The sequence below is a fragment of the Branchiostoma lanceolatum genome, chromosome 14 (assembly GCF_035083965.1).
Source record: "Branchiostoma lanceolatum isolate klBraLanc5 chromosome 14, klBraLanc5.hap2, whole genome shotgun sequence".
Classification (NCBI taxonomy): Eukaryota; Metazoa; Chordata; class Leptocardii; order Amphioxiformes; family Branchiostomatidae; genus Branchiostoma; species Branchiostoma lanceolatum.
Genome location: NC_089735.1, coordinates 12,745,029 through 12,755,481, shown reverse-complemented (window position 1 = coordinate 12,755,481; position 10,453 = coordinate 12,745,029). Strand labels below are relative to the sequence as shown.

At 47.2% G+C, this 10,453-nt stretch overlaps 1 protein-coding gene across 1 annotated transcript; it reads left to right on the top strand.

Annotated features, from left to right (window-relative positions):
• Positions 1–592: 592 nt before the first annotated feature.
• LOC136448223 (zinc finger protein 503-like) lies at positions 593–3,567 on the top strand. The gene is made up of 2 exons (XM_066447491.1): positions 593–832; positions 1,650–3,567. Exons 1-2 carry the CDS (start codon positions 665–667, stop codon positions 3,003–3,005), a joined length of 1,524 nt encoding a protein of 507 aa, XP_066303588.1. The 5' UTR covers positions 593–664; the 3' UTR covers positions 3,006–3,567.
• Positions 3,568–10,453: the final 6,886 nt, after the last annotated feature.

The following is a 10,453-nucleotide window of genomic DNA, read 5'->3' as shown; positions in this document are numbered from 1 at the left end:
TAGTTTGCCGACTATTCATACAATACCACCAGTGGCCAGACGACATGCCTTTTTTCACACAAAACATTTTTAACCTTTGGAAACGTGTTTGTCGAGGGCCGAAGCGATGATGAAAGGGGCACAAATTGCCGCCTACTTACAGTGTTTCGGCGTTCTTTGTTCGCCGCCAAACGGGTTTATTTCCAACGATTTATATCACCAATTCAATGACGCTTTTCAAAGCCTTTCTTTTTTTCAAATCACACCGGACCATGTAATCAACAACAAAAGGTGACATGAATCAGCCAGGATTGACAGCCTTGACAGGAGATTGATTGATGGGGGTCTGGATATCGACGGATGGCGACATGCCAGGTGATTAAAATGTCAAGATCTGATTCGTCAATCACGGTCACATGGGGCCGGCTCATATTTCCCTGATTAGCCCCATCCCTGACTTGTGACGTCAGGATCTGACCACCAACCAATCAGAGCTACTTTTGTAGGCCATTGAGCGATTTGATTGGAAGGCGGCAAAGTCGTTTAATCTTTGGGTAATTCACTGTTTGACTGAAGTGTTGTCGGCAAATTCGTGTTTTTGTGTGTTGTCTAGCAGGGCGGCATGCTTCACAGAACGTTGGACCCGAGCAGCGCATTCTTGACGAAGGGCCGATGGTGTTAGGTCATGAACAGCGTTTCTCCTGATCAACCACCGCAGATTCACTTCGAGAGACCGCCGACAGACCCCGAGAGGCAAGCCAAGCGACTTCCCATCCGTATTATCAGGATGTTGAGTGCCCGCAGCCAGCATATGCTTCGCACGGAGTACTTGCAGCCGCTCCAGCCGACTACGGTAGGTCGATACGCTACGGTCTCACCCCGTCCCCGATTCCCCGTGATTAATTACCGGGCGCTGGGAGCGTACACATTTGGGACAGTGCGTGTCCGTCTTCCGCTCACGGCACGTCCTGGGCCCGGTACCCGTGCCCCGAACACATTCCTCGGCTCGTAGTCGTACGGAAGTTGGATCTATAGAGGGATTCGTAAAGTGTTTTTTGTACGGCTTCGTGAAACCTAGCGTTATCTGATTGATGTGTATCTGATCAGTGCTTATTCTTGACAGACTTGAAATCCTCCCCCACCGGTCTTTAGACGTATATATTTACAGTTATCCGTCTGATGTTCTACTAAATTCTGTCCAAGCGAAACTGGGGGCCTAACTATGCATGCATTTCCCACGCAACCCATGCTTCATGTAGAGAATGACCAGCACATCTGTTGGAATGAGTCATAGGAAATTTCCGCCCTATGTTTCCCCTTTCACGCACACACAATGTTTATATAGGTGTATTTTATTCTAGCCACGATTTCCTCCATTCTTTAGAAGATTTCCCATTTCCTGACAAACTGAAAACGCGGGTGTATATCCAATTCTGCATGTGTGGATACCGAGAATTATACAGAACCGAACAGCACGACCAGTGTGGGTAGTAACCCGGGTTTAATTTATGACCGAATTGATGAGCGGGTTACACAAACATTCGTCATTTTGTGTAGTCTACGGCATTTCTCATTTCTTGGTAATAAAGGTTCCTTGATGAGCTGTGATGTATGTAGCTGCCGGTACTAGTGATAGATTCTGACTCTCTCGTCTTGTGTTTCTCTCACAGTTGGACGCTAAGAAGAGCCCCCTCGCTCTCCTCGCCCAAACATGCAGCAGTATTGGCAAAGATACTGAGCTCCCGTCCAAACAAGCGTCGTCTTCTATCGAGAAGGACCAGCGTACTTCATCCTCTTCACCGTCGAAATCTTCCGTCGTGGACGGGGATAAATCCTCTTTCAAACCGTACAAGAAGGAGGAGAAGACCGAGGGAGAGTCATCCAGCAAGTCGGGCTTCCATACCCCAAACAGCACAGCGGGAAGCACGGCTGGAGATAAAACACCGGCCGGGTCCGAACACGAGTCGGAGAGGAAGGCAGAGAACACTTCAACGTCCACGGTTACGTCAAGTTCAACGTCGACGCTCGGCGTGAGCCACAGCCGTATCAACGTGAGTTGTGGGGGCATGTTCGTGGAGGTGAACCACCACGAGACCAGCTCGGGTGGCAACTCGACCGAGAAGAGTAGCCTGAGTGTCCAGCCCAGTCATCTGTCGCCAAGCTCGCCCAAACCGGGACATTCGTCGATCGCACCCCATCCATGCCACCTACCGGGCGCACTTTCCTGCGGAGCCGGGTGCGCTTGTGGTTCGGGATCGTCTCTCCTCGACCCGTCCAAGGGAGCCATGACAGCGCAGCTACCGAGCACCTTGCCGCCCAGCATGGCCGCGGGGAAGCTGGACGCCAGTCCGCTGGCGGGGGGCACCGCTCCCAACCCTTACGCCTATGTGAAAACGTCCACGGGCGCGACAGCTCTCATGCCAATCTGTAGGGACCCCTACTGTACGAACTGTCAGGGTGCACAGCTGGCGGCAGCCGCCGGGTGCAAACAGTGTACCCACGACACCCCCTACCACTCTCCCTTCCCATACCTACCCCTCGGGCACCCAGGACTATACTCCGCGGCAACTAGCATGGCAGGTGGTCTCGGGACGCCCATGTACTCTCCCTACAGCACCATGCTACCCCACGTCTGCAACTGGGTCTCGGGGACCAGTAGCTGCGGGAAGCGCTTTGCCACCTCGGAGGAACTCTTGCAACATTTGAGAACGCACACCATGTCGGGGTCCCAGGCCGGTTCCCTGTCCATCCCCTCCCTCACTAGTTCCGCCCTGAACGGATGCCATTTTCACTACCCCTCGGCCGCCAGCGCGGCAGGACTACTTCGCCCGGGATACCCCACATCACCTGTAAACGGACTTCACAGTTACAGGTATCACCCTTACAAGCCGCCAATGCCGACAGGGGCCCCGCCATCGCTTGCCATGCCTTCCCTCCAACTGCACGCACCCACACCCGGCGCGTTCTACTCACCCTACGGGCTATACGCGGCAAGACTCGGTGCCCCCACAGTGGGATATCCTTGACCAACAGCGACCAGAGACGTACATATGAACTATATGAATTATGAAAGACATTGATAAGTAGAGTATATTGATGTATAAAGTTTCTGTACAGTGATTTAAAAGAGATAAAATGCTTTATTTGCTTCAAGACTCTGCTCCAAGCTGTGATAGGACACAGAACTGCTTTCTTTGTTGAACCAAGCCCTGTCAAGATAAACATGTTTTAGTCTTTATGCGCTACTTGTTAAGTTGCACTTTGTTCACAAGTACAGTTTTTACAACCAGATCTTGTACACTGATACCTTTTCATCTCAACCTGTAAATATTTGTTGCTAGAATTGCGTTTGCTGTCTCTATAGCTTTGTGTTTCTTTTGTGAGTTGTGTATTTAAAAGGTTGATTCGAACGCACTTGTGAATCTAGAGTCATGCTATGAAGGCGTTTGTATTTTTGTACTGTTTTAAAGAGCTTGGAAAGAGATGCTTGAGAAAACATGCTACTGGTTGGGTAGTGGATTATGTATTATGTGGAGAGCAGTGTGCATCATTGCGGTTGATCGCATTAAATATTTCGCTGAATCTGAACTGGTTTGTGGCTGTGTTCTTGAAGTAAGCTGTCAACTGTTAAGTTCGCGCTTGTTAGTGTGAGCGGAAATAGCCTGAGTTTCCTTCACAAAATAACGTCGGTTCTGTTAACTAGGACGGCCCGGGGACGGAGTGACAGAAACAGATGAGTAAGAAAGGGCAGGGCTGACATGTTTCAGGGAAAATTTATGGCCACGCGATGATTAATGAGGCCGGCCTGCAACCCAAAAGGCGCTCACTCTTAATCATTTATATGGCTGTCTTTTGTCGTTGGCAGCCCGGGCGACAATCCGCCTGATCGACAGACCGCCCATCGCAGATGTTCGAATAGGGCGGTGTATACTAGTAATACTGCTGAGATGTACTGTAGTGTTTTAACTCGGTTATACCTTCGAGGCTGTCGCCAACAAGGGCACTAAAGTTCAAACGCACAGGTCATAATGGCACCGGAGTATGACAGGCATTGTTGCGACTCGCATGACGCCTGATGTCGTTAATCATGTTAGCCTTGTCTGTCACTTGAGGGCCACTAGCCAATTTTCTCCCAGGGCCGGGTCGTCCCTCCGGCAAAAATACTCCCTGTACAGCGGAGGATTAATAATAATCCGCCATCTTTTCTCCGGTTTAATGTGTATTCGAGTTCACGGATAGTTCAGCCCCACTTTCCCTCTCTTTCCTCGCTCCCACTGGGACCTGGCGTGTTGCAGCGGGGGCCGGCGTCTCTCCGAGACCCGCCGACGCACAAGACACCCTCCGCCCCGACTGCGGCGTCCGTGCTACCGCCGCTGCCTTTTGATCTTCCCCTTTGTTACGTCTGGGACGAACCGAGAACTGACGTGGTGTACAAACTGCACAGGGGGAATGCATATATCTCGCCATCTTCATACTTACCGCCGTTGATAGCCCTGTCGCCCGTGGAAATTGGTAAGTCGCTCACGCTTGCCCTGACAAAGCGCCGCCGCACATTCCCCGTGCCCATCTGCCCATTGTCGGTCACGACCGGTGACAAAGAGTGACAGGCGACCATGACTAGATAGTTTTTCATGGTCTTAACGGGTCTGAGAGCATGTGACAGCTACCTACCAGAGGGATTACGCGCTCTGCACTTTGAAGTATTGGAACTCTACCGTCGGACAACCTGCCCTGGTGTGCCTCTCACTTTGCGTTACCCGTGACTTCTCCAGACTTGGCCAGGCGACAAGTCGGATAGAAAAGCGGACCGGACGGACGCATGGGCGGAAACGGCGTCCCCTGGTCTTACGACGAGAAAAATAATATTACAGAGTAGATTTACCCTCCAGTGATAGATCAAAGCTTTTAATGAAGACTTTTTTTGTCGCTCGCCATGCCAGCCAGCCCAGGGCGCCCAACATCCAAGCGTCCCTCAGAGAGTGACCGCCTGTCTTTGAAGGGTAGTCAAACCCCAAATTTCTGATCACAGGCGCTTCATTTCGGTTAAGACCTTTGGCAACATGTTGCTTTTGAAATAAATGATTTTCTCCTCTCTCCAAGGCTGTAGCTGTGATAGGTTTAAACATGCACATCGACCTTTCGGCGGCGGGGTCCTGTGATTATACTTCTGAAAGCAAGCATTTGCTCACTACACTAGTAAGAATAATTGCCGAAGTAATGGGGTGCAATGACATAAAAGAAAAGGCCAGGGGCGAATAATCGGGATCGTTTAATCTCAGTAGCGGAGGAGACTACTGACTGCACAGAGCTTGCATGCACTTATGAGAGGTGACAGTTTGCGAGGCAGGCGGGCCTCGATGGCTGTCCCTTCGAGCCATTTCTGTCTCGTGTGCCCGTGCTGCATCCCTCCACGACTAACCACAAATCACCTTCAAAATTCAACTCCTCTCAGTCCTCCGATTCATGGACGTCGTCTTGGGACGTGGAGGACAGAAATGTGCACGGAAGAGATTTGGTGGGAGAAGAGAGAGTTTATGTTGGGGCGAGGCATTCCATGTCAACTTATTAAGTTATGTTGTGGACAGAATTGCTGTAAACGCCCCAAAAAGGCGGGCGCGACCCATCAATCCCGGCTCGAGGCGGAGAATGTACCTGCGGGGGGGAAGGGGGGACTTTGAAAAATGACCAGTTTTGACAAATAACCCTTCCCTTTGATTATTCAGGCTGCAATCTAACTTCAGGCGGACATTTGACTGGTTTATCGCGTGGTGTGAGATATGGCGTCATTACGGCTAAAACGGAGGGTCTTTTGGAGGAAAACCAGGCTCCACACACCGACAGGTTTGAGTCAGGGCGGTGGCACCCAGGAAACCCAAGAAAACAGATATTTCCACACGTTCACGGTACGCTAGTGTCTGTCGGCGGCGGGCAGGGCCCGACAAAGGAAGCGGTCCTTGCGCTAAATCTACCGTCGAATGCCGCGGATTGATCTTGTTTATCCTTCCGACAGACGAGAATGGCGTGTCCTGCCAACCAGGCGTGGACAGTAATACAATAAAGCCGGGCCCTCTCAGGTGCGCCTTGAGGTCGCCGTGTGTGTGTAACTTTGCGGCCTAGCATAATAGGCGGCGCGATTCCTTTGATCTTTAATGACAGCGAGAGGGGGTTTCAACTCGGCCACACAACTGTCAACTGGAATTATCTCCGCCCATTATGCTCCCCTATATTTAGACGTTTTCAATAATAGGACATTGAGAGCTGTTGTACCGGAATAAAGGTGAATCAATACACCGTAGCGTACTGTCAATCACTCTCGGCTTAGACAAGTTGACAGGGAGAAATCACTGGGCTGTGAGGCCACAACAGACCAGAACAAACAGCTACTTTATTCCAGACACTCCAAAATTTGGTCATAATAAACTTTGAAGTCATTGAAGTTCTCCGGCGTAGCCTAAAGCTACGCAGCTGGCGAATTTACCCGCCATGTTAACCTATGCTTGACAGGGGTGCACATTTTCGACGTCGTCATTTCTTCATACTTGACGCCATCGACGCTGAGGACGTTACGTCGCCGTACGTCCGAGCGTTGTTTTCCTCACTTTGTGGGCTCCCAGCCGGTGATGACTGACATTTGACAGTTTGATTGACAGACAGAATGGTCCATTAATCACTTGCGTGCATGCGCTTTATGTCAACTTCCTTTGTTCTCCGTTGATTGACAGGTGAGGTAAAGAGACACCGCCGGAAGCCGTCTGGGCTCGATTTTCATGGCCGCGCATGCTCTTTCCTGTAATTCTCTCACACCTACATTCTACTAAAAGGTGTGTATGTGATATCAGAGCTTTCTGTAGTCCCGTTTTTGAGATCAGATACGCTCCTCTCTCCGTGAGAAAGCCTCGTTAGTACAAACACGACACGCAAGTTTGGGTCGGCGTAAACAAGAAACATCAAAAGAAGGAGGACATACTTGGAAGGCCGATTGGTATATACTCTGCAATTCAACTGGAAAGGTGGGAATAAAAGGGGAGGGGAGGCAGACAGCCTTGTGATTGTGACAGAACCATTATTTAGCAGAAGGAATTAGCTGACCCCAGGTTGACATGTGTATTTAGGCGATATAATGGGAGGAATAGAGAGAGCCAAACAGGCAGGGTCTGAGTCACAGAGCGGTTAATCATAGGCGGCATATCAGGCACAGTAAGGCTAAACCGGAATTTTCCCAACTTCTTCACTATTATTAATTCTAGTATTCTACCAGGCGTGTGCACTCAGGTCGTTTTGGTCATTTTTACCCTTCCATGTAACCATGGGTTACGATCAGGCTTGAAAACAAAAACAATACATGGCCGTTAGCATTTGATCCCCTTCTCTTGTATGTATTCTACTCGGTATGAATGTAGCCTCTACTAGGCTCCACAGGTCGCCTGGAAAGATAGTAGAAATTTGCCAAATAGACAGATAACATGCCAGAGGAGTTAGCTGGCCAGGGATCGAGTACTCCTCTGGCATGTTATCTGTCTATTTGGCAAATTTCTACTATCTTTCCAGGCGACCTGTGGGGCCTGGTAGAGGCTACATTCATACCGAGTAGAATACATACAAGAGAAGGGGATCAAATGTTGTAAACGGCAACAAGGAGAATGAGCCGGATCCTTACATTTGCTTGGAGATTGTGCAGTTAAAGAATTATATCATAATTCACCTAGGTTGCAAGACGAGTGAGGAAAAGACATGCAAGTGAATGGACGATTTTATATATAGCTTGCAAAAACTATTTGCAGAACTTTGCACGATGAACTCGCCTAACAACCGTTTTTGTTTCCCTCGTTCGAAAAGTCCCCGTGAAACAATTTCATTCACCATAAGGCCACACCAACTTAATTTTATGGATGACATCCGCGCGCGCATTGATTTTCGCCTGTTCTCCAAAAAAAAAAAAAAAAAAAATCACTTCCGAAGAGGCTCCGAAACTTGTAGACTCATATTGCCGCAAAGGGGCAGCATTGAGCCGGCTTGTCGTAATACACTATATACACTCACATTGTCAAACACAACTGTTATGTATGTGACTAGGAGCGATTTGAAGAGGGCTCCACCCCTCATGAGCCCAGTAGTATTTTGTTAATGATATGACAAGCCATTCATTTATTTCTGTTTTCTTTATCCAGGGTGGACGCACTCAGTGCTAAACGCACTGCTTTTCAGGCGTGCCCTGCACAGAATAACATAAACAGACTGAATAACATAACAAGGAAATAACATAAAATTATTAACACGTTATCATTGTACATGACTGTATTAAACTGAATGATATCATCTCTGGCTGGGTTGCCTACAGAGTTTGATGTTTTGCTCTGACTGAAGGCGTGATGTTGTGTACACAGCCGAACACATTTTGTTTTGTTTTTCTTTGAACGGCCAAATATTACATATGGGTCTTTAAACCAGGCATCATCCATGTTAAAAGCACTTTGATATGAGCTAATTCCAACAAATGAAGATTAGTTTGTTTGTTACCCTGTGTTCTGTCGTTTAATTCGCAATATCAGCTATGTAGTCCTTTGGTTTATCATCTTTTTTTTTGTGCTAGATTTTTCTTTTTTTCGCCCTCTCGCATTAGTTTTGGGGACTCCAGAGGATGTCATCCATAAAATTAAGTTGGTGTGGCCTAATCATGACTTTTAAACACAGATCTAAAACGTCACAGAATAGTGACCCAAATGGTCTCATATTAAACCAGGGCTCGAAATGCAATTTGCAAGCGATTTTCAAGATTTGCAAGTAAAAATAGTATGAGCTTGCAATTTTGCAAGTTGATAACGCCAGTGGATCGTGTAAGCACACACCCGGTTGCACAGTTGCGCCGCGCAAAATAGTGACAAAGTGACTGTTGCTAGAGGAGAAATTAGTCTCTGACTACTAAACAATAAAGGCTACATAGGTCAATCTGTATTTAGATGTTTAGTCTACATATAATGCTATAAAAAATTCTATGTCAAGCTGAGTATGTCCATTTTGTATGTACAACAAAAGCAGTAACACGTAAAAACCAACTATGATATTAAAGTTAGTTTTTCAAATTGACAGTAACATTTTTGCCAACTTGGAATTTTGCAAGTAACCCCCAAAAGAATATTTCAAGCCCTGTAAACCAACAGTCAAAAGAGGACTATTGCGGATACCACCAGCCGGCAAAGGCCGGAAAGGGACAGATCAACTTTGAAAGAACAATGGCATTTATTGTAGGTTCTTATGTATTGTAGTGTCGCATATATATCCCCTAGAAGTGCAGCGGTCGATAGCTGTAGTAGGTACGAGAGGACCTGAGATCTGAGGCAAGTCAGAAAAGACCCAACGTTCAACGGTTCCCCACGTGCGGTTATGAAGACACGACGACCAGGCTTTTGACTCCTGCCACCACGAATACTTGTAATAGCTTAGCGCTGATAGCCACGTGGACTGCTCATGATCGTGACCTCTTGTGGTGGTACAGTGGACGGTTTGGTACCTGAGGTATGTACCAAACGTTGTCGTCTGGTGTCCGTGTCTGACGAGGATGATACCCAAGTAAGTCCGTGTAAAAATCGTTTTTCGTAAGAGGACTTTATCACATGTGACAATATGTAATCTAAAGCAGGTGAAACATCTACAAATATCAATTATGCAAATAAGGGCCTAATTTGCATGATTAATGCGAAAGTGACATAATGTCTTTGTGGCAAATGTCGGAAAGTACATACTTCTGACATGTGTAAGTTAGTTAAAGGTGTATGTGCATCATTATGAATATATTATGTAAATGTGCATCTCATTTGTATAATTTATGATGAAATGTAAACAAGTTATTCTGCCAAACGAAAGGACTTTCATACATACAATATATGTAATTTCGGCAAAGAAGACCATCATTCGGAATAGATTACTAATATGTTCATTACAGCCTTATTTGCATCCTTAATACCATAAGAGAAAACAATAAATCTTACAAAGGCTCCAAATATTTCAGGGAGGTGTGAGGTCTCCGAACTCTTGTTCAGACATTTTTTCTTACTTTTGCATCGGCTTTTTAAGAGTCCCCTAATGATGTAATCCATGGTTGTCTTGACCACGTCATACGTCAAAACAGCACGTGTCTTCCTGTTTTGTTCGCAGACGAACGTCACGCTGATTATGAAGACCTCGTTATACTGTGTCATTATAACCATCGACAAGGCGCAATGACGAAGAGACCACATTTTCAAGGTTTTTCTTTGCGTCACTTAAACACTTGTTGATGACACAGATGTAATGTGGTACATTTACTTTGCAGCACACTGTAGTAAAGTTGCACTGTGCTGTTTTTTTTCTGTGGACCGCTTTTTCATTGAGGTCATGAGAGAGGAGGTAAGAGCAGTTGTCGATATGGTTGGCGTATTGATGCATGGAGGTTTGATGATTGAAAGCGTCACACAAGCGACTGTCACACAAAAAACAT